At 30.2% G+C, this 27,566-nt stretch overlaps 6 protein-coding genes across 7 annotated transcripts; 4 read left to right on the forward strand and 2 right to left on the reverse strand.

The window, feature by feature from the left end:
* Positions 1 to 6,232: 6,232 nt before the first annotated feature.
* On the reverse strand, positions 6,233 to 9,054 carry LOC112595190 (ras-related protein Rab-8A-like). Its single transcript, XM_025340317.1, has 4 exons — positions 8,236 to 9,054; positions 7,851 to 8,055; positions 7,519 to 7,659; positions 6,233 to 6,520 (listed from the first exon to the last, which is right to left on the reverse strand). Exons 1-4 carry the CDS (start codon positions 8,418 to 8,420, stop codon positions 6,377 to 6,379), a joined length of 675 nt encoding a protein of 224 aa, XP_025196102.1. The 5' UTR covers positions 8,421 to 9,054; the 3' UTR covers positions 6,233 to 6,376.
* Positions 9,055 to 9,331: 277 nt separating this feature from the next.
* Positions 9,332 to 13,592, forward strand: LOC112595189 (mannosyl-oligosaccharide glucosidase). Its single transcript, XM_025340316.1, has 4 exons — positions 9,332 to 9,822; positions 9,904 to 10,182; positions 10,636 to 12,000; positions 12,083 to 13,592. The coding sequence occupies exons 1-4, from the start codon at positions 9,820 to 9,822 to the stop codon at positions 13,457 to 13,459; spliced, it is 3,024 nt and encodes a 1,007-aa protein (XP_025196101.1). The 5' UTR covers positions 9,332 to 9,819; the 3' UTR covers positions 13,460 to 13,592.
* Positions 13,593 to 16,454: 2,862 nt separating this feature from the next.
* LOC112595192 (ATP synthase mitochondrial F1 complex assembly factor 1) lies at positions 16,455 to 18,783 on the forward strand. Its single transcript, XM_025340319.1, has 5 exons — positions 16,455 to 16,813; positions 16,893 to 17,082; positions 17,145 to 17,309; positions 17,368 to 17,490; positions 18,360 to 18,783. The coding sequence occupies exons 1-5, from the start codon at positions 16,560 to 16,562 to the stop codon at positions 18,663 to 18,665; spliced, it is 1,038 nt and encodes a 345-aa protein (XP_025196104.1). The 5' UTR covers positions 16,455 to 16,559; the 3' UTR covers positions 18,666 to 18,783.
* A 331-nt stretch (positions 18,784 to 19,114) lies between these two features.
* LOC112595195 (Na(+)/H(+) exchange regulatory cofactor NHE-RF1) lies at positions 19,115 to 23,595 on the forward strand. Of its 2 annotated transcripts, none has more exons than XM_025340321.1 (2): positions 19,115 to 19,923; positions 23,347 to 23,595. In XM_025340321.1, exons 1-2 carry the CDS (start codon positions 19,375 to 19,377, stop codon positions 23,545 to 23,547), a joined length of 750 nt encoding a protein of 249 aa, XP_025196106.1. In that variant the 5' UTR covers positions 19,115 to 19,374; the 3' UTR covers positions 23,548 to 23,595. The 2 variants fall into 2 exon arrangements, with proteins under 2 accessions (XP_025196106.1, XP_025196105.1); XM_025340320.1 differs by having other exon boundaries at positions 19,117 to 19,941.
* Positions 23,596 to 24,553: 958 nt separating this feature from the next.
* LOC112595196 (cysteine-rich PDZ-binding protein) lies at positions 24,554 to 25,128 on the forward strand. Its single transcript, XM_025340322.1, has one exon. The coding sequence runs from the start codon at positions 24,706 to 24,708 to the stop codon at positions 25,057 to 25,059; it is 354 nt and encodes a 117-aa protein (XP_025196107.1). The 5' UTR covers positions 24,554 to 24,705; the 3' UTR covers positions 25,060 to 25,128.
* A 39-nt stretch (positions 25,129 to 25,167) lies between these two features.
* On the reverse strand, positions 25,168 to 27,465 carry LOC112595197. The gene is made up of 4 exons (XM_025340323.1): positions 26,966 to 27,465; positions 26,659 to 26,886; positions 26,009 to 26,587; positions 25,168 to 25,932 (listed from the first exon to the last, which is right to left on the reverse strand). Exons 1-4 carry the CDS (start codon positions 27,133 to 27,135, stop codon positions 25,305 to 25,307), a joined length of 1,605 nt encoding a protein of 534 aa, XP_025196108.1. The 5' UTR covers positions 27,136 to 27,465; the 3' UTR covers positions 25,168 to 25,304.
* Between the last annotated feature and the right edge of the window lie 101 nt (positions 27,466 to 27,566).

Below are 27,566 nucleotides of genomic sequence, written 5' to 3' on the forward strand. Positions count from 1 at the left end.
CTTATTATAGTTTGTAAAGGCATTTAGGTTATGCCTAAAGGCCAAGAGTAGATGCTTATACTGATTAGTATCTATAAAGTATTAAAAATGTAATAAATAAGAATTTGTTACTATATATTATCTTAGCAAATAGTATATAATATAGTTAATAAACCGAGTTTTTATCAAGACCTATATATTTAGAACTTTTAGGTTATATATTTAGGTACTTTTTATAGTAGATATTACATAGTTTATAAAATGTTTAAACATTTTAAAAGTGATATGTTTTCAAAAACACATTTTTTTTTTTCACATAATTTAAAATCATTTTATAAAACAACAATTTTTTTTTATCGTCGTAACAAGATAATATCTTTGTAATTTCTTAAGTTTGACTCACTTTGGCTGTGAAAATAATTTATCGGTTATGGTTAAAACCACAGAGTATCCGATTATTTTTAACAAATCTAATTAATTGTTTTGTATATTTTATAATAATATTTAAATTATTTGACAACTTAAACGAAACTACAAACAGATTAAAAAACATAATGTTATAATTGTTATTATTTCATTAAAACACAATGACTATCCGGACACCTCCCACCCCCTCAACTACCGCTTAAAATAAATACTATTGCTATTTACTATTTCAGTAGAAAACCAGCATATTTTTGAGGTATTGATATATAAATTATAAATTATTTTTAATATCTATAAATAGTGTATGCTATACCCGTGTTGCTCATGTCGATATCACACTAATAATGTGTCATGTTCAGTAATCGGTGTATGGTGTAGGCATGCGATTTTTAATGTAAAAAGTATCCTTTGAATATTTCGATACTGTCCATAAAACGCTATTCGTCACTTATTCTATAAATATATTATTATTTTATTAACATTTTAAAAAATTATTCGTTCAAATGACTTATTTGTTAATATTGTTCATCATTTTTATGTATATATGTAATATGTTACAGTTAAAGTATTAAATCAGATTATGAAATAATTAGGTAATTTATAAAATAACTAAAGCTTATAGGTAATGTATATAATTTATACTTTAACTAGTTATTTTATGCATTCCCTGGCATTACTTCGTTAATGTATTAAATTATAAATAACAAAAAATCATGAAAATAAATATAGTTCTAACATTTTCAAAAATTTAATATAACATATTATTATATTAAATCAGATAAGATTGACATCCTTTTTGTCGGTGACCGCAATGTATGTTTGGAAAAACGGGGAAAAAGAATGAAAGATTTATCAAATACTAAATTTGCGGTTGCTAATATTGGTTCTACAGTGCGTATCAAAATTTCCGATGTTGATAAAGGAAGGGGTGATCCTCGTTCAATTATTGCAGTTGTTATAAAATTAATTGTCGATGGGTTTTATCATCTGGGATCCAATGATGGTAAGATACACTTAAATAATACAAGTTATTTTTTATTTTTTATTTATTTGATACCTACCTACACATTATAATTACAGGAGTGATAAACAACTATATACTCTCGATCCCAGTTTACAGTATGTTCAAAAAATTTGTTAGCTGTAGAAGCTGTTCCAAATAAAAGTATTACATTAAGGTCTATGGCAACTGCGCAGGCACTGGTAACTGGTCAGGGTTTTTTTAAGTGCACTTTGTATCAAAAAATGTGACACAAAACGATGTGTTTATAGAAAAAAAAAGAGGTATTGTGCAATGCTAAATGCCATAATAGCCTTACATGTACAAATAAATAAATAATATAACTATAATTAATTCAGTAAAATAAAATATTTTAATATATATTTTAAATTTTAATATATTTTATACTTTAACGGATATCAAACTGAAATTGTATAGAATAACTAGATATTCTATGAAATAACTAGTTAAAGTACTTTAACTAACATTCGTAGGTAATTCATGAACTGCCTAGTTATTTCATAAAATAACGGAATTCAACACTTTAGCTGTAACATATATATATATATAATATATGTACGTTTTAGAACTTTTAAGTGACAAGAAAATACTATTTTGGCCTAATACAGCTTTATATTTAATAGATCTCAAAATTTAGTCCCAATTCTGAAACATATTTATTGATTACATAAATAAATTCATAAATATATAATACTTCTAAGAAGGAGGGGCTAATATCCGCTTTAGCCTCCTTGGATTCACGTCTGAATAAATACTGAAGTAGTAGTGTGTGCACCTACTATATATTATTTTAAATATTCATTTCATCTGTAAAAATGTAAGCAATTTATTTAGTATTAAAAGGCAATTCTTTGAGGGACTGAGAAAATACTTAACATTTTTTAATCTTAATTTTCCATTATTGTTACCTATATAAACTGTCCGTTTGAAAGTCGTTTGTAAAAAAAATCGCAAATATTTAGTAAAAACTAATTAAATAATAATAATTATGAACATATTTTTATACTAAATTAAGTTTTTCGTTATATTATTTTCAATTTTAATAATTATTTATACTTACTTACCTCATAGTAATATTACTAGTATTTATTTTTAAACATACAATTCACACTACCTTCCAATATTATTTATTTTATCTTTTTTGCTACTAGCTTATAATGATTACCTTCATTGGCTTCATTTGATTAATTAAAAAATGTGCAATTTTTTCAAAGAATAAATTATATGCTACATAGTATATTATATACATATACCAACATACTTATTAACCTATTATAATATTATATGTATAATACATAATAATCATAAACATATTAATGTATAGGTAGGTATATTGACTATCATTTTTTTCACGTAAAAAAACATTTTTCTAAGTGTTATTTTTTTTTTTTGCATATAATCGTAATAAAATTGTGAAAATGAGAAATAACTTAAAAACATCACGATATCTGATTTATTAAATTTCCATGAGTACCTATATTTAGAAGAAAATCGTCATAGGTATATCATTAAACTTCAATAACACTTAAAAAAATACAAACTTTTATAGTTATTTTTATTTTATATACTAATAAGTAACAGAATTCGAATTTCTCAGAAGTATTGGTTAAGTTTTTTTTCGAATAAACTAAATATAAATATATTTTAAGAATGTCTTTACCAACTTATTATTTTGTAATTTAAGTAAAATCAGAACAGGAAAAAAAGTTTTCAGTGAAACAAGTAATGAAGTCGAACAAACCAACCGGCGCAGGATAAATACATAGTACCTACTTACTATATACCTAACTATTACTTACCTATTTTCAAGTTAAAATTGGATTGAAATAGGTAATATTATATAAATACACACACAGTCATTTTTAACTATCTTGTAAAAATAACTTTAAAATAAATATATTACTTACCTATATCAATATATCAATTTATACTGTAATTATAAATTTAACTCATCCATTTAGTAGTTATGTAATACTATTTAAACTAGTATAACTATACATAAATATTTGAAAAGTACTGTACGTATATTTACTTAACTGTCTAGACTATGTACATTTATTTGAATAAAAAATTATTAAAAACTTGTAGTAAATGGATGGGATCTATGAACGAAAATGTTGGACATTTCCCCAGCCTCTATAAACAATTGCTTTTTAATACAAAATTGTTTTCAAATGAAATGAATATCTCTATAAACCATATAATAAATAACTCTTAAATTGATGATAAAAACGAATATTTGGACATTTAAACAATTTAAAATATTTTGACTTTTTTTATGCTATTTAAAAACATGAGAATTATTAAATTTTTTTAGTTTCTTTTTAATAAATATCAATTAAAAAAAAGTTAACAGAGCGGAAATTCTTGAAAATATAACGAAGTGCCTCATAAGTTGTTAATTTCAGAATTAAAAAATATCAAAAAAGTGCAGTCACGGTTTTTTTTTTTTTTTATAGATGTTTAAAGTTAAGATTTTGATTTAATTCATAAAAACCTTTCTTTTTATATTTTAGTTTTGAAAATTATTTTTACAAGATTTCTCATAGGCAGTTTAAATTTCTATAAAATTTAAAAAATATAATATGATGGCAATTATTTTTTATAAACATATTAAATTTAAATTTGGACAAAATTAATTCTTTAAACATTAAATAACGAAGTTAATTATTTTGTTATAATTAAAAAAAACATCATTCAAAAGAACTTAAAAGTTGTACGTATATATTAAATAATTGCTATAAATTTTACTATACGCAATGACATTTTTAATTAATTTTAAGATAATTTCTAATTTCTAATTATATTATGAATCTATTATTGCTGTTTTACGGTATTTACAGAAAGGTAAAATTAAATTTCGAATTTTATAGATTGATTTTATATTATATATTATTATAATAATATTAATAATAAATACTACGTAGATAATACAAGAATACATTTTATCAAAATAATGCTAAAAGTAAAATCAATGGTTTTAATAGCTGTATATATAAAAAAAAAACACATACCATGAAATAAACTTGGTGATAAGTTTAGAGACAGTTTTTGTTCAGAATCGTTTTTCGTGTACCCTAGCTGATATATCATTGAAATAAAATTTAACACACCCATAACTCGACACCTAATCATGGGCACCCATTGGGGGGTTGCACCCCACGTGAAAAAATAATATGATTTTATAATAAGTATTACCATTATAGATATTATCTAATCTAATTACCCAAAAAGCATACAAATTATTATTTTCTTTATCACTGTATGGATTATATCTATATATAGCCATTAGTCGTATTAACGACTTCGTAGGTATTCGCAAAATTAATCGTAGATTAAAGTTTATTTAGCTTATATTTTGAGAATTTTTTTGACATGTTTTGCCCTCCCCCTCCTTAAAATTGAATCAATAGGCACACGCATGTACCTGATGTACGTAGGTACAACACTACAACAGAGCGGTACCTACTTGCCCATACTGACTTATCATAACTTGTTATTTCGTCCTGAAAATTGATTTTGATTTTATTACATTTAGAAATTCATACAAAATAATTAATCACTCAGCAAATATTAAAAAAAAAGTTTTTTAAATTGGTTGAGTTTGTTAATTGTTATTAAGCAAACTTGTTGTTCATAATTTGATTTCGTATAAGCTACATTGCCTACATTTTATAAATAATCCTCTTTCGATGCAAAAAGTGGCATGCTATTACCTTTAATAGGTTTGTAATATCACTTCATTTAGTGTTATTAGACTAAACATTTTCCATTAGGTGGTACGTTTTCAAACCATTATAAAAATCTAATCATGATTTATTTTTATTCTTATTATCGATTTAACAGCTTGATAATAAACGTTTAATGCGACTCTGCTTGTAGCACATAAGTATTATCAAACAGATTACTTACATAATTTACCTATGTAAAAATAACTTACAATAGAGAAGGGAGATAAAAGAAACAAAAACTAAATTCACTTTTATGAATTATGATAAATATAACCAGACTGATGCTTATAGGACTCATTTTTCAATGTGCTATCGTGTATAGCTGTTATGTATGTAGTTGGAATTAACTTGGTAGCGTAAAAACTTTGGATGAAGGAACAAGAACATAGAATTGAGACAGTGAAGTTGTAGTAAAACGATGAGGATAAATCTAAAATAGTAAACTGTTAAGTATATATGAATATATCACTATCTCAGCCTGTAGTGTAAATCATATATTAGTTTAATGTTATATTATCAGGTTTCAAAATATGTACTTGATGTTACCTTATTTCAACTTGAAAATGTTCAATATATTTATAATATAAATATATCTTAAAAACGGATAATGGTAGTAATAGTATTAGTATGAATAATTGTATATTATTAAAAATCGTAATAGTAATAATAATGTAAGTATTGAATTATGTTTTTGTATATATAATTTATTATATAATACAATATATAAAATAAAATAATAAAGAACATGTGTTGTTTTCGTCGGCGGCTTTTTTTTTCTTTTACTAATATATAAAATTATTGAAAAACAGAATATATTATATTATGATAACCTATAAGTTAGACAATTAAAAAGTTAAATAAGTGATAAGTCTTGGATAGAAATATTGCAAAATAAATTGTTCAACTTATAAAATGAAAATTATAAACATGAAATTATAATATTATTGCTTTTCAATTTAATTAAACAACAAAATATTTCCTATATAATTACTTTCTACAATTTAAAAAAAAAAATTGTACGTATAAAAAAAATGAAAGATCGTATTTTCATATAATTAAGAAATACATAATACCGGAGAGATTCAATATCCATTAAAAACAATTATTATTATTAAAGAAAGACAATATAATAATTGTTTTAATTAACGGTCATGTTGACAATGGTATTCAAGGTGTACATTTGTTGTTGTTTAATTGAACCATGATATGCTAATCGTGGTCAGAGTACTGTACATCTTGATGACAACCAATTGAGTGCAGCTGCACTTCCACCACCTTGTCCAAGTTTCTTTGTTCCGTTATTATCTCTTAAATGGTGACCACCACTAGATTGCACACCACTTTTGGGAGGATTTGATGCTTCCTGAAGAGTATATAAGAAATGTAAGTAGTGAGAACTAAAATCGTATAAAGAAAATTCTAAACCAAAATGTTTACATTATACTATTAAAATATAAATCTTATTAATTTGTGTATTCCTAAAATGCCACTACTCAACAATTATTTCACCAAAAAAAAAAAAAAAAACAATAAATAGAAATTCCCAAAATAAATAATAAAACAAAAGTACAACCAAAATGAATGACTAAATAATTAACTACAAATAACTTAAAACAAACATAAATTATTTGTTAATAAATATTAAATTAACAACAATATAAATAGAGAAAATAAGTAGTGGTTCCCAAAGTGTATATTGTGGCACACTAAGGAGTGTCTATAAAAAAGCTAATTAGTATATTATAATATTTGGCCTGAAAAATAATTTGGAAATCCAAAAGATGTGCCGACATTCTTAAAATTAAAAATGCTTTAATATAGGGAGTAGTATAATAAAAAACACCTTTATTTGAAAACAGCTCCATAAATCAAAAAAGTTTGGAAACCACTAGTAATAACAGTATTGTTCAAATATGAAAACCAAACCAAATTGAATACATAAAAATAATTAGTTCAAACAAACTAAAATCAAAGATTTTTGTGTGATTAAGCTCTTGAAGTATTATCATTGATTTATTAACTCCATTAATTTATATATTCAATTTTAATAAAACTATTAAAATTGGTAAAAATTCTAAAAAAAATCAATTAATTAAAACTCAAACACTACACAACACTACTCGTACTTGCAACACACAAACACACTCTAACCTTCTATATAACACCAATATTGAATTGGGAAATTAAAAAAATAAGTCCATATTATCCAACGTTGACAGCAACAGCCAATGGATGATGTTTTAAAAATACAGCAAAAAAAAAATATATGTTAATTATTACATAATAAAAATGAAATGTATGTTCTATAAAGTGAATAAACAACAGGTAGGAGCTGTGTGAATTAAAATTTAGAAAACTAATCAATTTCTTTTCCGTTTTTGTTTTGATATCTCTGGCCAGAGTGTGAAAAGCTTCCTCCACATTAACACTAGCTTTTGCTGACGTCTCCATAAATTTTATACCATACTCTACTGCTAATTGTTCACCGCGTTCTTTTGATACCTAAATTAAATGAATAAAAAAAACATTTAATTTACTTCATAACTTCAGTTGAATAGATTATGAAAATATATTTTTAAGGTATATTTTCAATTAAACATTTTATATACGCATATTTAGAAGTATTATTTTTTTATTTTTTTTTTGTCTGGATGATAGAACTCATTGGATAATATAGGTAGAATGGCATTTACCTGACGGCCTGAATTAAGTTCGCATTTGTTTCCTAGCAGCATTTTTTCTACATCAGCTGATGCATTTTCCTCAATGTTACGTATCCAATTCTTAATGTTGTCGAATGATTTTTCATTGGTGACATCGTACACTAACATAATACCCATGGCACCGCGATAATAAGCTGTTGTAATGGTCCTAAAACGTTCTTGGCCAGCAGTGTCCCTGCGATAAAACAATCATTTGGTTGGATTCATTGGAAATCAAAAAGGCAAACAATAGCAAAAAAAAAAAGAAAGAATTTAAAACCGATCGAGTGCCGAGTACAAAACATAAAAGTGAAGTTCCTGGCGACAAGGGCGATATCAAGACAACAACAACTACAGGTAGGTGGTAGGCACTCACCAAATTTGTAGTTTAATTTTCTTGCCGTCCATTTCGATGGTACGTATTTTGAAATCAATGCCTATGGTGGATATGAACGTCGTGTTGAACGCATCTTCACTGAAACGGAACAACACGCACGTCTTTCCCACGCCCGAGTCACCGATCAACAGCAACTTGAACAGGTAATCGTAGGTCTTGGCCATGGCTGGATGTAACGCGTGACGGGCGGCTGTCGGCGTAGACGTCTGACGGTGTCGAGCACCGACCGGGCAGACGAGGACGGACGAGAAGAGACCTCGAGTCGTTCAAAAGTACCCAAAGTGCGAAGACGGTATTAATGCAAAAAACTAGAGTGGTGTTATGTGATGCGATGTGTGATGTGATGTGATGTGATGTGATGTGATGTGTGTGTGTATATACGCGTACTTTGACTGTTAAAAATGTATATGTATGCGTGTTGGTGAGTAAGTGTGTGTGTGTGTAAGCGTATGTAGCGAGTAAGACCGTAGCTGTTACGGGAGCGACGTAGACGACGTAGACGACGTAGACGACGTAGGCGACGACGACGACGACGGATTTATAATATTATTTCGCTGTTACAGATTACCGTGAGAACATAATGCTCGAATGGTGTTCGCGTATCGATAGTGATGATGAACGGTGCACACGGCGTGTCGATCGCGATCTGTGAACGGCGGAGGCGGCGGCGGTGACGACGGTGAACGGCGACATTCGTTGCGACGAAACGTTGGTTGACTGTACAACACTACTACAACAAACGATGTGTGTAATAATTATTATTATTATTATAATCCGTTTCCTTGAGCAAAGTAGTAGGTAATAATAACAATATTTTTTTTTTATCTAGTCACTCTCACTCCGCTCACTCCGCTGGCTGACGACCGAGGGCACGCGTTATCAATGTTTTAATATTATAATCACTGCGAGCGTGCAATTATCGCACTACTTCGGTCGGGCGTGCATTGTGTGGGTGCATGTAGTGTCTCGCATACGCGTGTGTACGTGCGTGTACCGTGTACGTGTGTGTGTGTATCGTATCCGTACAAGCCTGGGCCGCCGCCGCCGCCGATATCATCTCCGATATTGAAATGCAGCTGTGCAAAAAAAAAAAAAAAAAAACCGAAACTCCATGGCTAGACTGTGCAACGGCGGGCGGGACGGACGACGATCGCGAACGAATTTCGTCGGTTCCCCCCGCCGCGGCGGACACGATATCATTACGCCAACACGTTACAACAATGTGAAAATTTACAAATAACGTAAAAAAGGGGGCTGCACGCATCGTTGTAGACGTAATTTTTTTATTTTTATTTTTTTATCCGTATTATCTGAAAATTCGCCCACGTAACCGCCCGGCTGATAAGTCGGTATCGGTGTACACAGTGATAACAGATAACACAGCACGTCAACTGTTATTGTGATTGTTGTGATGTGATGAATAATATAAATTTTAATTTTTGTTTATTACAATTACGGTTATTTATTACACTTTTATTTATGTTGTTTTTATGATTAAATATTACACGACACACGTATTTATGTGTTGTAATTTTTTACTAGTGTCGCATCGCGTTTACAGACATGGTACGTAAACGATTGTCACGACGCTAAATTATTTAATTTCGATCGGTGCAATAATGTTAATGAATATCGTTTTTTGTTTAGGGTGTTGCAGTCAAAAAGAAAACCAACTCCCCGACTTCAACTGTGAGATTTTCTCCGACGACTGCTATCATCGATCGCCAGGGTATCCTTAAAACAGAAGGACGTCGGCAACTGAAAGCCCAATCTGAAAGCAATCGAGACAATATTGATGAAGACAAGTTTACATTGAGTCGAACATGGATATTGTCAACGATTGTATTACTGTGTGCAATTGTAGTATTGGCTTATCGTGGATACTTAGATACACGTGCTGTGAACTATCCCTACGAGGGCCCAAAAGTATTTCATTTTAAATTATTTGAACAAATAAAATCATAAAAAACAATTTAATTTACATTAGTTAAAACCTAATAGAACAAACATGTTTCCTTGAAAATTATGTTCTACTATTATTGATTATTTTTAAGTCTTAACACATGTTCATATGTTTATTAAAATCAATAAAATGAATTAGCTACCTTAATTTAACTATGAACAATTTTTTAACAATAAGTACAATTTTACAAATTTAAGATTAATTTAACTAAGTAGAAATTATAACAATAATCAAATTAAATTATTTTTATATTTACCCAAAAAAAGAATAATAAATCTCTCACGTATTCAATAGTATTCAAATTTATTTTTAAATATTTTTGTATGGATATTTTTTCTTTACTATATTGTAATTATTCAGTTCAACAAATTGTAATTTGTATATTTATGATACATTTTATTATTATTTTCTTGCAGGTTATACAAAAAAATAGTGATTCAACAGTATGGGGAACTTACAGACCAGGCGCTTACTTTGGATTACGTACTAAAGAACCATTGGGAAAAGGTTCTGTCGCTGCTGGTCTTATGTGGTACACACAACAAAGTTTAATGAAAACTGGATCAATAGATTCTTCAATTCGTCATATGTGTGATAATGCTCACGAAAATTTAGTATATGGTTATGTGGAACACGATACAGTAAATTATGGACATCAAGTGATAAATGATGGAAAAGAAAATGGATTCAAATTACAAACTATATTTTTGAGGCCAAATAATAATGAAAAAACAGAAACATCAAATACTGATTGGACTACACGAATAATTTATGAAACAAATAATTCAGTGTCGGCCGTGTCTCTAGTATGGTATGTTTATATTGATCCCGGAGAAGATGAACAGTTATTGAATAAAGAAGAGTACTCTCTTGGGATAAAAAAAGGTGTAAATGGTAAATTAGGAACTCCCTTAGTAACAATTACTGGTTCTACTCCAAGTCTAAGTGATTTCAAAATGTCTATAATTCCTACACTACCCAACAATACAAATAATTTTAGTACATCAACGGTGCATATAAACACAAGTATTAGTAGTTCATGGTGTCCCAATATGGCTATGTTGAAACAATGCTTAGCAAAATTGATGGCTATTAAACGGCAACCTATAAAAGAACCTGGAATTAGTTCACAAATAATGCTTGTAGATGAGAAATATAGTATACGCGATAATAGTCACAAAACCTCTAATCTTTTAAAAAATTTTGTAGCTTTACAAGTAACAATTAGCCCTACTAGTAAAAAAGACATTACATCTAAATTTAAAAGTTATTCTCTAGATGTAGCTTACACTCAAAAAAATAAGTACATAAATGCAGATCAATTTAAAGACAAATCTCCTGTATTAATAGGAAATACATTTAGTTCTGTCCACGCTGAATACAGTAATAGATTTCAACAAAAATTTCTAAATACATTTCCAATTAAAATGAAAGATACAGTTGAAAAATCTTTATTATTAGATTTTGCAAAAGTTACTTTTAGTAACATGGCTGGGAGCTTAGGATACTTTTATGGATCATCTCTTGTTAGGGATGATGATAATGAAAATAATTTAAACAATGGTGGTGTATCAGAAATAGATATAGTGGATGCCGTAAAGTATTGGAGGGCCGGACTGCTGACAGCAGTTCCATCAAGATCTCAGTTTCCTAGAGGTTTTTTATGGGATGATGGTTTTCATGGTCTAATGTTGGGGAGATGGAGTGTTGAGTTACAACTACATATTTTAGGCCATTGGATGGATTTGTTAAATCACCAAGGATGGATACCTAGAGAACAGGTAATAAGACATACAAAACTTATTTATTTATTTTGTAGTATATTGATTATTTTTAGTTATACTTAAATATATTTGTTCAAAGATTCTAGGCTCAGAAGCCAGATCCAGAGTACCAGAAGAATTTGTAGTTCAAAGTTCACGAGCTGCCAATCCACCAGCGTTATTTCTTACTGTCGACTTATTACTTAGACAGATTAAACAACGTCGACATGCCAAAGGTGATACGCCTAGTAATAATGAGAAATTAAATTTTGATGAAGTCGATAATACATTAAAAAAATTATATCCAAGACTTAAAGCATGGTATACATGGTTTAACCGTACTCAAAAGGCTGTAAATAATTATACTAAACATTCAACCAATTCCGAGTTTTATGTAGATAAAAGATTTATTGGATATCGTTGGAGAGGACGTGATGCACTAACTAACAAGGAATTGAATCCGAAAACATTAACTTCGGGAATGGATGATTACCCTAGATCATCTCATCCTGTCAACGATGATGGAACTTCAAACATCGATAGTATTTTAAATAAAGAAAATGATTTTGATTTCGACGTTTCTGAACGCCATGTTGATTTACATTGCTGGATGGCTCATGGTGCACGAATAATGAATAATCTTCATAATTATTTACAATCACTAGGTACAACTAAATTTGAAAATAAATATTCGATACATTTTTGGATGTTGGTCGAAAATTTAGATCGATTGCATTGGGCACAGGGAAATAATGACACATCTCAAACTTCTGTACCTAAAATTCCAATGTATGCTGATTATGGTATACATACAGATGATGTCAGATTAGAAAAATTAAAAGGAATGCAAGATTCTGTAAGGGTAGTGGGACGAAAAAGTGCTCCTAAATGGCGTTTTGTTGATTCACATGTGGGGTATAATGCACTATTTCCTATGTTTTTTCGATTAGTTAAGAATTCTCAGCGCTTAAATGCAATATTAGACCTAATAGAAGGAACTAATAATGACAGTACTGAAAATCATAGTTTATTGACTAAACGTTGTGGCTTGAGATCTTTGTCAAAAAGTTCACCACTATACAAAGTAAGAAATACTATGCATGACCCTCCATACTGGCGTGGCTCTGTTTGGATTAATATGCAATACTTGGCATGTTCATCTTTATACTACTATGCCAATTTACCTGAAGATACAGAGTCCGCTTATACAAATAATGATGAATATGAAAACTTGGAACCAATTCGGTATTTAGATGTGAAAACAAAACAAAGATGCGCACGGTTATACGATAAAATACGCAATGATGTGATTCAATGTGTGTACAAAGAATGGAAGCGTACTGGTTATGTGTGGGAACAATATGAGGATGAACCAATATCAGATAATATATTAGGTTTGATTCATAAAGGCAAAGGAACTCGGCCATTTACAGGATGGTCGGCAAATGTTGTACTTTTAATGGCTGAAATTTATTAAATGGCGATTTAATGTTTATCACATTTATTTTTGTAATTTAGATACAATCAAGTGTGCACTTATTAGAAAACTAATAATTATTTTATTTTTATTAAACTATTTTTAACTATTAGTTAATAAGAGGTCAGTGCAATATTTGTTTTATCTCTTTAACGCGAAAATAAAAATAATTATTTATAATTTTTTAAGAAATTCCAGAGTAAAATCATACATTACAAAAATTACAAGAGATAATAATTTTTATTGTTTGATATATAGATTTCATATTATTTTATTACTCAACTTTACAAATAAAAAATAAAAAGTAAATTTAAATAAATATTAAACTATTATGAGGAAATATTTAGACAAATTGATGTTATACCCTCATAAATAATATTCTCTATAACTTTTATAATGGGTGATAATATTGTAAGATACTCAAAAGTATGTCATTGATGATTTTAAGTCAATAATATGTTGTATCTATGGCTGTGTAAACTAGAAAGAGAAAACAAACACTGTGCTGACATACTCTTAAGGATGGGCGAATTGTTAGTGTCTTTCATAATATAAATATAAAAATTCTTATGACTAATAAGTCTGCAATACATTTTTGTTACCAAAATGAAATATTATTAGACAAAATGGTTATATTTATTGTGTGATGGATACATTATTATAATTTAATTTCTAAGATTTCAAAAACTTTGTTGACTTATATTTTATAAATATATTAGATTTAAGTATTATTTTTAGTCATTAAGTATGTTTCACTTAATTTACTTATTTTACTAGTATTATGACAACAAAATTCTAATTAAATTTAGTTTTGATAAAAATAATCTTATGTACTAATAAATATTTTGTTCATAATTAGAGAACTGATTTTATTGTTATTATAACTTTATACCATGCAATTATATTCTATATTAAAAAAAAATAAAAAATTTCTATGTACATAAATGGTAATTTTATTTTGCACATTTAATTATGGATACATTATTTTGAAATATTTACAAAAATTAATAATAGTCACTAGTATTACTGTTATTGATAAATTTTAATTTACAGTAAAATGATATTATCTAAGTGCTTTCATGATCATTATAATAGCTCATATTTTAAATAACATTGAGTATGATGGGTAACTATATTCAAATAAATGATTATTTTATTATCTTTACTTGTATTAATCATAAAGAATATCACTAATGAGAACATGGTATATCAAAAATTATTAACTAATATTTAATGTAAGTAGTTTATAGGCCTCCTATGGTTCAATAACCACTTAACGGTTTCTAATATTCAATAATACCTTGTGGACATGTGCATGTTATAGTTATAAGTATTAACTATTAAATAACTAAGTAGCATATCAGTTCATGAATTATCTAATATCTTGACATTTCAATTAAAGAGTAAATATATAATGAAGATTGGTAAATGCTATTTATCATAGCTGTTTAAAGAAGAAGTTATTTTATTGAATCTAGTTATCACAAATATTTTCAATTTAATTTCCATTGACGATTAAGTACACATGATCATGATTCCTGATGTGTTGATCCCATCTCACAAACATTAAATGTACACCGTAATAAATTTGAGTTCTATAAAATTAATTTTGTTTTTCAGTTATAATATAACAATAATTATTTCTAAAAACAGTATTATCTGTTATTCTTACTTTTAATTTGATGATAAATAAATTTACTGTAATAGTAAAATTACCATCACAAAATAGATTTTACTAAATGCAAATTTGCCATGTACATTATTTGTAAGATAGTCAATACCTACACACATATATAATGTGCTCTTAAAGATAATTTTATACTTTATTAATTAGGGTATAATCATAATTATTTTCTTCCATTACAAGTATTTAAATTCATAATGAACAATAAGTAACAAAAACTAATATTTAAAACAATTATAATAAAGCAGATATAGGTGAAAATTAAGATTTAGACGTGAAAATCCCCTAAAATTTAAACATTTACAATTTGGATATTTTACACAAGTTATTAGATATCTATCATATTATTTTATAATTACATTTAATCAACGTGATGATATTTGGCTGTTTCTAACAAAACAAACATCAATTTTATTTAGTTTATTATTACTTAATGTTTAACAGTAAATTAACAATTGTAAATTTGTAAAAATAATTTTTACATATAAATGGTTCAAAACAATGGAAATGTATCATTTAATACTTTAAGATTATTCCTGAACATAATACTGATTTATTAATTTTACTGTAACAAATATATGTATTTTATAATATAAACAGGACATGCATTTTACGTTCAACAATTTAATCAATAACCTTAATTTAATAATAATTTTTTAAGAAAACTTTTTTTTTTTTTAGCTCACAGCTCTACAAACATTTTAAAATTTGGTAAACGGAACTTCTGTTACTTTTAGTATGCCAAATCAGAAGTATAATGCTAGTTTTCATATTTGAATTGATTTTGGCATTTACTTTGTTATTCAATTCATTAGGTATTTATAAAATTCAAAAAATATTTTACTAATACTTTATTAAAAGAAATTCGTAAAAATAATTATTAGTCATTTGTTATTACTTTATGTTTTTTTATAAAAAGTTTACTAATATTGAACTACAGACTATAGTCTGTGCTATTGTTCTGTGATTCAAATGATTATATGTATTACTACTTAGTATTTACTTGTATAGTTACTAGTTGTGTCTTGTCTCTTGAAGATGTTTATTGTTGTTTACTATAATCATTAATCACTGAACAATAAACAATTATCAATACAATGGTATTATAAAATATAATATCCACCGAGGGTCTTAGAATTTAAAATATTAATTAGAATTTAGAATTAACTATTATAGTATGAGTATCCGTCTATATTGAAGTAATCAAGTAAACTCATGTTATTATCACTATATTATTATTATGTTATCGTTATCAATTTGATAGTATCAGTCATTGAAACTCGCGAATATAGTTTTTAATTTTTATTTTTTACGGACCTCTTTATAATTATGTTAAGTAATTCATAAATCTATTTAAAAATATTTGATTCGTTTCAAATTACATAATTAAATTAATTTTCATCAAACATCACCAAAATGCTGATGGCGTTAAATCGTCATATGTTGCATAATAGTCTTTTGAAGTTTCAACAACACATAGCAACCTCCAGTAATACATTAAAAGTTGTTGCTTCAAATGCGGTGGCTAATAACAATGGATTGACTCAAACAATTAAAAGATCTAGTTCATTTCAACAACAATCGTCTTCTTCAGACAGTGAAGGAGATGACACTTTAAAAAACAACCCATATTATACAGCTTATGCTGAGAAATTGCAAGATCTTAAAAAGTAAAAAAAAATATTATACTTATCTAATTATCACAAATTATACAAAGGTAAAAAATAATATTTTGTTTTTTTACCGTAGGAAAAATGCTAGTGCCTACAAAGAAGCATTACAACGCTTGCGTAAAAAACAACAAGAAAATGTTAATTCTGTTGATGCGGCAGAAGTAAATACTCCGAAAGTTGTGTCTGACAAAATTAGCAGTACTGAAACTAAACCACAAGCAAAACCAAAACGAAGACCATCCCAAACACTACTAATCAAACCAAAAGTATATAAAATTTCTAAGCACATTTTTTCAAATGTATAATTTTAACATTTATTGATTTAAAGACTTTAGATCAAGTTATGAACATAGAATTGCTACGTGACAAATCATGGCGAGATGTAACTGAAATATGGTTGGCATATCATAGGACACGTGATGAAACTTTGAGTGCAGTTATTCCTTTAAACCAGTTTGAACAATTTTATAACCAATCTATTAAATATCCGATGGTATTCAAATGTTTTCTAAATTCTCAAATACAATGATTTCAATAGTGTATATTTTCAGTTCATATTACCACTCCCACGCAACACTAGTGGTTACGAGTTCATATTTGCCCAGTTCCAGCACTATCAAGAGCATTCAACATCTAATTGTACAGTTCACTTGACACCATTGATTAGTTATCAGGTAAACATTTAAATTGTATTATGATGAATAATACTAATATGTTATAATTTATTGTTTAAACATTTAATATCACTAAAGTTTTAATAACAGTAGTTAAAAATTAAATTAACTTAAAATTACTTTTGTTTTAAATGTTACATGATTTATTTTATTTTATTTTTAATTTTTTAGTTTAAAATTTTCTAGTTTATGACATATAGTTTTTGTTATACAATCATTTATTTTTAATATACCTAAAAACCTAAAGCTTTGCACAAGATAAATTATATTGTTAGAAGTCTTGATGTTAAAAATTATAAAAATTGTTTTTAATTTGTTTCAATGTAATAAATAGTAATTAAGAGGACGCTGCACTGGTATTTGTTATCTCTGTCATACTAGTAGTAACATTGCAAATCTATACTCAACAGTTGACTGGTAATTTTTTTAAGTTTATTAATAGAATAAAACAACCTACCTAATATAAAATTGAATGGTAATAACTTTTTCTGTATTCCTATGTAGATTTTATATAATAATTCAATTTTTAAGAAGTTTTGAGTATATAAAATAATACAAATTAAAAATACTCAAAACTCTTAAAAACAGAATTATTGTTAAAAACCTACATACGGACATAGATTAAGTTCTTATCATTAAGTTTAATAATAGGTCTATTTATTGTAACATTAAAGCTATTGAAGCTAAACATAAACTACTGATTTTAAATTTGCTATGTTATGCATCTGTGAGACAGACAACAAATGTAGTGTCTTCTTAAGATGATAACAGATGATGACATTAAAACAGCTTAATATGGGAAAAAAATATACTTTTTTCCTAATAAATTAATCTAATTACATATTTGGTTTGTTTGTAATATGTTTTAGACGTTTAAAGAAAATGCACCTGAGTGTATGACCATTGAATATTATACTGACCTTTGCAACAGTGATAAAGCTATTGAAAACGGTGAATCTGATAATGAATCATATGTCTTGATGAGATCTACGTATGATGGAAAACTATTATCTGCTGCTGAAGCAGCTTGCCTTGTCAACCAGTTGCGTATATTTTACGGTGTAGATTCTGGAGTCACAGACAAAGAAAAACTTTTGAAATCATTCAATGAAGGAGACGTAACGTTCAAACACTCAGACGTAATTGCTCTAGTAGAAACCTTGAGCATTTCATAATATAAATTATTTAATAACAGTGGCGAGTGTCTCTCAAACATAGAACTTTTATTTTAATTCTAAAGTAGGAATACAACCAACGTGTGTGTTTAAAATAAAAAATATTACCTAGCAATAATAATAATGGTTTTATTTGAATATTATTTCGACGTAACGTTGTTAATTCCTCGTCGAAACTCTCAATTATACCAATATCCTAATAATATGTGGTCAGCACTTTTTGCGATAAGCACGAGTGAATGTCAAATAGGTAATTAATATATTACATTAGAATATGAAATATATTAAATTTTAAATATCGACATAATATCATTGTCTTTAAGTATTTGACACGAGACTGATAACGTGATAACGCGGTCGTGTTGATGTTGGCAACGGACGCCAGCGTGTAACGCATAATAATTATCCGTAACCGTGGCCGCCACCTGGCCGTCGCACACATCTGGTACATTAGCCGTATAACATTGTACCGTGTACAGCGCCCGTTACCGAGTCTTGCTAGCAGTACTCGAGTAGCAGTTATCGCCAACAGGTGTTTTTCTAATTTTCATCGTCGCCGGACGTCTCGCTCTCGAGTCCGATCATCAGTCGCACCGCAAATCGTGTCCACCGCGACGTAACCCCGACCCGGGAGGTCCTGAGAATTATCGCGAGGCTGCGAACCCATAGCCCAGCCCACATCGACTCGCGTCCGCGCAGCACGAGAGCCATGTCGTCCCACGACGTCAACGAACTGGAGCCGCAGCAGGTGGCCGAGCCCACCGTCCGGCTGTGCGTGTTGCGAACTTGGCCCGAGCACTTTGACGGGTACGGGTTCAACTTGCACGCCGAAAAGTCGAAAACGTCCGCGTCGTCGCCCAACGGCGGTCTGCCGTTCTCCGGCGGACAGTTCGTCGGCAAGGTGGACCGAGGCAGCCCGGCCGAGAGCGCCGGTCTCCGGGAGGGCGACAGGATCGTCCAGGTGGACGGGGTGGACATCGACGGCGAGACCCACTCCAAGGTGGTCGCCCGCATCAAGAAGGGTTCGGCGACCACCGACAGCGGCGTAGAAGACTCGGTCAGCCGCTGTTCGCTGCTGGTGGTAGACCGCCGGGCCGACACGTTTTACAGGGAGAAGGGCATCAGGGTGCACGCCGACATGGGACTGCAGGTACTGGTGTTGCGCACGCCCGAGGAGCCGACGCCCGAATGTCTAGCGCTGCAGCCGCAGAACGCGCCAAGCCCGAAGAGCACAGCGGCGACGGCGGCCGCCAACGATGTAGGTGCAAAACAACAGGCGAGTTTGTTTCCCGTCGCGTTAATATAATTAGTATTTCCACACAGTGTACACATATAGACTATAGTGCCACGTTAGTCATGTTTGGACCGCTTTCCGTGCTTAAAAAATGCATACTATTTCCGTAGTCGGTCTACACCCGGTACATGGGCACGGATCATTGCAGTGGGGTTCGATCGCGTCTAAGAGTGTTTGGAATTTTGGGCCTGTCGCGACGTCGGATTCGCCACGGGAATCTTTATTGTAAACATGTTTAATGCTTACATACATATTAGAATAATATTATAATGTCGCTGTGACCAACGGTTGGGCGTGGGTGGCAGACGGCGGTTGTAGCCAAGGACTCTGGCGGCATCGCCGTATGACGCGTGAAAAACGCGGTCGAGGACGCCCCCACTATATTCATGTATAACATAATATTATACCCACACGTAGGTACGTTTCATCAACTCGGATGTTACAGTAACTCGGAACGTACACAGGTACCTACCTAAAAATATTATATTATAATACCACGCCATCGATAATTCGATTACAGTATGCACGAAACGTAAAAGTAGATATTTACGGAATACAGTGGTACAATGGGTAGTGTGATAAACGGGTAAAATACAATTTCGGAACGAAAAATGTCAGACTCGTAAACAGGTATAGGTACCTCCCATACTTTTAACGACCTCTCTGGCAACATGATACGTTTTTGGTGGCAGTTGGTCATAGTCGACTAGATTTTCCACTTAAATTAGCCTTTGGACTACTTGTATACGACTTACGTCATAAAATGTTTACTCAGTTCATTGCGCGCTCACTGCACGCAGATTATTCCATATAGGCACTTAAAATATTGCAGATATAGGTGTGATGATAAAATATATTTACATATGTGCCTAGCCCACGACCTGTGTACCTTCGATTTGGTATGAGAGACGTGTAGACGTGTAATAAGGTGAATTAAAAAATGTAATAGTAACTATATGTCTATATACATCATTATGTCGTACAGACGACTATATAAAACAACGAGCTTTTAAACACATTTATCGTTTTTACTTCTCTAAATGCTTATCGTATTTGATGACGTGAAAATGAAACGGTCTTATAAGTTTACTAGAAATTCGTTTCGGTGGTTTCAAACGAGACTTTTTTGTTTTTTAATTATAATTTATGTATTTTTATGGTTATATTTTAAAAATAATGTTAATAAGTAGTTTGGTATAACATAAATACGTAATCATATGTAAATATAAGTATTGGTAATTACACAAATTGGATTTCATAATTATCATATTTTTAAACACAGCGCAAACGAAAAGTAAAATTATATTTTAAATATCTTAAGGTTATTAATTGCATATTTCTCTTAAACCAGCTATAGTTTTAAACATCAATTCGTAATATACCTAAGTATTAGGTGTATAGTAAATATCGCGTTAATTGGATATCAAGAGTCTCCTACCAGAAAGATGTCCGTTACAAATACTTTACTTACAAATAGGTGCGATTAAACCAAACCATAATTAGAATCATTATGTACCTATACAGTCATTAAATATATTATTAAATATTAAAATTCAATTAGAAATGTATTTTAATAATAATAGGTACTAATTATTTTCTGTATAATCAAAAAAAATACTGTAGTTTTTCTTTGTCGAAAATGGTGCGTAATACGATGTACCTGCAAAATAAACAAATATTATTTTCCGAAAATTTTCGCCACGTAACGTACTCATAAATTGCAACAGTACTCAATAATTCGATAGGTAGGCACTTAACATTTTCTATTTACGGAAGTGTCAATTTCATGTCAAAAAAAAAAAAAACCCACAGCAGGTACGTAAATCATAAACGATACTTTAACACATAGTATAGCAATTTTATGTGGTCACACGGTCAGTTGCAATAAATCGTATGTATAGATATTTTATCTCAAAATTAATTATATGATATATTAAATCATTTTTAAATAAATTTGAATCATATAGAATGTTATAATTTGATTCCCATTGTCCGTTAGAAAAAAAGCCTGCAGTCAGGGATGGACTGACCAGGGTGACGATGTAGAAATCGAAATTTGGGCCATTAATTATAATTTCACATTACATTGAAGTCGATAATTTATGAACTAGATTATAAACGTTTTCTATGGCCGATTTACAGTCTCCGTCCACTTTTTACTTAAATATATTTTAGCTTCGTGTAACTCATAAGCGCAATATGAAAATTAATCCTCTTAGCCCATAAACGTTTATAATAATTAAAATCGTTTTTTCATCAATTATTATAAATTGTAAAATATAATCAATAATAATATGATGATTTTTTTTAACTTTATAAGAATTATTTTTTTTTCGATATCACTTTAATCTAACCAACTGCAACCCACAGCTGCTGCAACTAAACATATTGTAATTATTTGTTAACCAATTAGATTTGTTATTAAAAATGTATTAAATTGGATGTCAGTCGTCAACGCACTGCCGCACTATATTCTGTTTCTCTCTCTAAACTATACACAACACGGCAAATATACATTTAGAAAAACCAATCTGTGCTGTTAACTTTCATATTAGAGTGAATTGTCATTTTATCAGACTATTAAAGATAAGGAAATTATCTGCGTTTGTACTTTAGTTTTTATAAAAATTTCAATTTGTATGAAAGTTATGAGTACATTATAAAATACAACAGTTTAAAAATGATCATTACACAACAGAAAAATTGAAATATTACATAAAAGAGCCATCGTATAAAACTTTAAATACTTAAACATATACTGTTCTTAACTTTAGAATGGGCCAATTCTAACGATAATATTAAAGTTAACAATAGCTGACCACCAAAGACTCGAAATCGAGAATATATAATGCGCTGATGTTATCTTGATAATATTATTGTGTATACTTTCGGTATCGTCTATCACTCATCAGTAATAATTTTATCTTTAATTTTAGGTATTACCTACTGTTTTATTGTAGTTTCTTTTTTGTTTGTTTTTTATTTTGTTATACCTACACGGGTGTGGGGTGACAACCGCCAACCTTTACATTTAGTTCCGTTTTCGAGACAAGCCTAACTAAATAACATTACTGTAATATATCAATTTATAAAAAATCTCGTAAAATGTAAAAAAAATTTCAAGGTAAACTTATGCATAGTGGGGGTAAACATGTTTTTAGATACGTCCGTCGTCTATGTCTAGTGTATAGTGTGTCTCTCTAGGATAATATACAAAATTATTAGTAATAGCTGGCGATGTTAAATTTATAATCCGGCACTGGTCGCAACACAGGATTTTTCAATTATTGTAATCGTTCTAATTGTTATACAAACTTAAATCATGTAATTCAATTAATACATGTATTAAACGTGCTCGTTTCTCGATGTGTTTTACTGTTTTTGCAGCCAAATCAAAGCGACGACACTGCAAAGCCCGCAAACTCTACGACTTCATCCACCACCACTACGACGTTAAATCTGAACATGACGGCTGCCGAGTTGCGCCGACGATTGGCCGAACGCAAGAAGCAAGATTCGCGACGCTCCGGGGCCGCTGACGGGTCATTAGATTTCCGTAAAAAGTACGAGATTGTCGACAAGTTGTGAAATATTGTGCTGAATTTTTACACTCACACACACACACACACATACACACACCCATACATACATATACGCATTTTAAATACACGCGCCTTAAGTTATAGCGAATTTTAGGATAATAATTATACATTATTTATTATCATATTGTGCTAAGTGAGTTAAATGATTAAGTGTTTAAAAAAAAAAAAAAAAAATTGTATACTTTAGCGTTTACTTTAGTTTTTATCGTCGTCCGTCCGAAAGTCTATGTAAGGTTACACAGGGTACGTCTATTATATAATATCCACTTATATAGCCGCGCATGCGATTTCATCGCAGTAATGCCGTTGTATATTTTTTTTTTTTTTATTATTATTTTCTCAGTTTTAATTGTTTTAAATACCAGTGCAATCCGTCGTCGTCGTGCTACGCAATTTAAATTTAACGTCAAAAACGTATTTCATATTTTTATATTGGTCATTGCGTGTTGCGAGCGTGTACCTACGAGTGCGACCATCATCGTTTTCTGACGTTTTCCCGTATTTTGTTAAACAGGGAAACGTAGGTATGTGAAACGGTACGCATCCGAACACGCACACGGAATATTACCCATGTACTCGATAACCGCGTTTCATTGCAAACAAAATATTCTTTACTAGTTATTATTAATTTAGTGGTTAGATCGTTAAATCATGGTGAATAATCTCGCGACGAAGATTTAATACTGTCGCGCAGACATTAAATAAAGATAATATTCTAGGCGATTTAATAACGCGTAGGTACTAGGGCCCTGCGCATATTATAGTAAACTATTATTTTACACGATGTATTGTCATTTATTATTATTATACGTCATGATTCTTATAGAGTACTTAAATTATACATTTATATTTATAAAAACCATATTGCTCCAAAAGAAATACCTGTACGTATATTATGTCAATTATGTGTTTCTATATTTATGTACATGTAATAAATATTTTAAATAAAAATTTTATTTCTCGAACACGGGATAAATTATTGTTTACCTCCACGGTACCACTGTCTGCTTCCTTTTCTTATCATAAGATGTGTCCTTATCACCCATTAGAATTATCACATTTTCCGTTTACACTTGTGCGACAAAACATTATTGATGATGTTGTTGTGAACACCAACACTAACGATTACATTTCTTAGTTTAAAATGGTGTGCGAGAAGTGTGAGAAAAAATTGGGTGTGACAGCCACTCCCGATCCCTGGAAACAAGGATGTCGTAATGCTATCGATACGAATTCAGTAAGTAAACAGGACAACAAACATTTACAAACTATCGGAAAAATCAAGACTCTGTCCGGCTCAAAAGTATCTTCGAAATCCGCACTCAAGACAGGATCATCTTCGGTTATGTACTCGTTTGGTGCGTGCAGAATATGCAAACAGAAGGTCCACGAACCGGGCAGACATTATTGTCAAGGTTGCGCGTACAAGAAAGGCATATGCGCCATGTGTGGCGTTCGCATTTTGAACACTAAATCTTATAAGCAATCTGCTACTTGAAATAAATTTAACCTGTCGCATAAAACTTTATTAATTACAGCATAACTGTAACGACTGAAATAATTTTACTTTGATAAATGTAAATTAATTGTATTGTATTAATGAATTCTATACTTTATTATAGATAATAACATGTAAATTACTTTTTCTTATTTTATCAGGTCTTACAAATTTTGTGTGTGTACTTAAAATAAAAAATATAATGTGTTAATTTAAAATAAAAAAAAATTGTTAATTTATAAAAATCAAACTGATATTGTAACTGTAGTTGAGTTTTTCTTTTTTAAACCATTTTGACGGTTATGCATAACAATTTTATTAGTGGCAGGAAATCCGTCCATTAATAAACAGTATTTTGACCAAAAATTGAATGCAAACAGTTCTTCTGAATCAATTTTAGCTGGCGAAGTAACACTTGTGGAAGTACTGTCAGTATTACATTTCTTTATTGAAACACCAGCATGGACGCCTTGATATTTTTCGTGATCCTCCAAAATATGTCCAAACCAATAAATTACAGCTCCTGGGCCGTAACGATTCCAGTAAGGAAATAATTGACTTTGAGAAGCTTTGCGTAATTGATCTGGGCCACCAAACATTGCTTTTGACTCTATCCAATTTAACACTTTAATTTCATTTTCATTTCCTCCCACATAATTAGTTGCTATATAGTCTTGATTATATTTCATATTTTCAACGTCAGATAAGGAAATGGCAATAGGTTCGTTGAGAACCATATCAGGTGTCATATCCAAACCACGAAGGCGACATTCCTTTTCGGTTGTATAATTTTTTTCTGGTCTATTTGTCTGAGACTTAGTCAAACGTGTCATATTTTGTTTCAATATTTGTTCAAAACGCTTGCCATTGCAGCTGTAAAATAATTTATGTGGTAAAATAATAATAATAATAATAATAATCGATATCAAAATTACTAAATAAATTTTACCTTTTAATAAATTCCACACATGATCCATAATGGCCATCAACAACAGAAGCTTTGTATACTTCGTAAGCCAACTGTGGATCTTTACGTATCAACCAAGTAGACGATGCTAATTGATGTGGAGTTAAATTCGAACTTTTATTAGTTGGTGGCATACTGTATGAATGACTAGTATTAATCAAGCTATTATCAGATTGATTTAATGTTGATTCAGATTTATGCATTGAACGAAGTTTACAAGTGAGCCAGTTTAACTGTTTAGATAACTGTTCATCAATACTATACGAAGTATCCAATTCTTTAGCTGTCGAGTCATTGACACTTACATTTTGTTTCAACTCCGTATAACTATCATTTTGTGAGTTGCTAACATTTGATACACCACTTGTATCAATTAATATGCTACTATTTAAACTATCGTCAATGTTAAGATTTTGCCGTTCAAGTTTCTCTCTCAATCTTTTTTCTTTTATTTGTTCAGTGAGAATAGTTTTTGCGACCAACATAGCTGGCATACACAATTTATCAGCCAATGCAATTAATGGAGATGATACAGCACCATTAGCTACTAATTCCTTGTACCTATAGATACATTTATTATTAATATACAAAACAAAATAAATTAGATTATACTGGATAAAAAAATGTCTTGCCTCTCATTTATTGTTTTTGTAGAATTGATTAATTGTTTATTAATATGATCTTGCTGACGATGATTCATGAATAACTTAGATTTTGCAGTAGCTGAAGTCCGAGATGTGGCTGAAGAGTGTGAAGGGGAATTAGCATTGGAAGAACTGGAAAAGACTTTATGATGTCGCTGCCGAACATATAGTTGAATTCGACCGTCGACAATACTTAATACAGTGTTTTTGTGTAAACTATTTGACAAACAATACAATAAAAGAGATTATAGAACGAATAAAATAAAATAAGCATTAGTCCTATATTATAACTTACTGTGGATATCTATTGAGTACGTTAGAGGATAGCAGACCATACCGGTTTAGAATAAAATCACGGTTGTTTTTGATCAACGAGTCTATCCAATCAACCATTGCATTATACTCAGATATGGTGAGACATTTTCGTTTCGGTTCATTGGGATCCAAATCAACAGTTACGTCCATGGCGGCGACGCCTTTAAATACTATAGTTGTAGTAAGTAAAGGTACGCGAAACGCATAATGCGGAGACGGTGCTAAAACATGTCTCTCATGGAAAAACGAACCATGATCGAGCACATGCAAAAATTGCTGATGGTAATGGACAACGTAAATTCAATAGACATTGGTGCGGTTCATAACAGTCATCCGAGGTAATAAAAGACGAAAAACGTCGTCGAAAAATAGCCGACTGAACGAAGTACAAACATCAAAAATCGGACTGCGTAGTGCACTAACGCTACGCTATGCTCCCGCTCCACGTGATATCACTTCGTGATTTTCAGTACAGTATAGCGTCCTGGATGCCGCAGGGCATGGAGATTATATTACAAGTTTTAGTTGCCATGGCAGACGTTATTGACGCCGCGCCATCTATGTCTCGGTCTGCGTCCTAC

The sequence above is a fragment of the Melanaphis sacchari genome, unplaced genomic scaffold (genome assembly GCF_002803265.2).
Source record: "Melanaphis sacchari strain LSU unplaced genomic scaffold, SCAv2.0 Contig25_pilon_pilon, whole genome shotgun sequence".
NCBI lineage: Eukaryota > Metazoa > Arthropoda > Insecta > Hemiptera > Aphididae > Melanaphis > Melanaphis sacchari.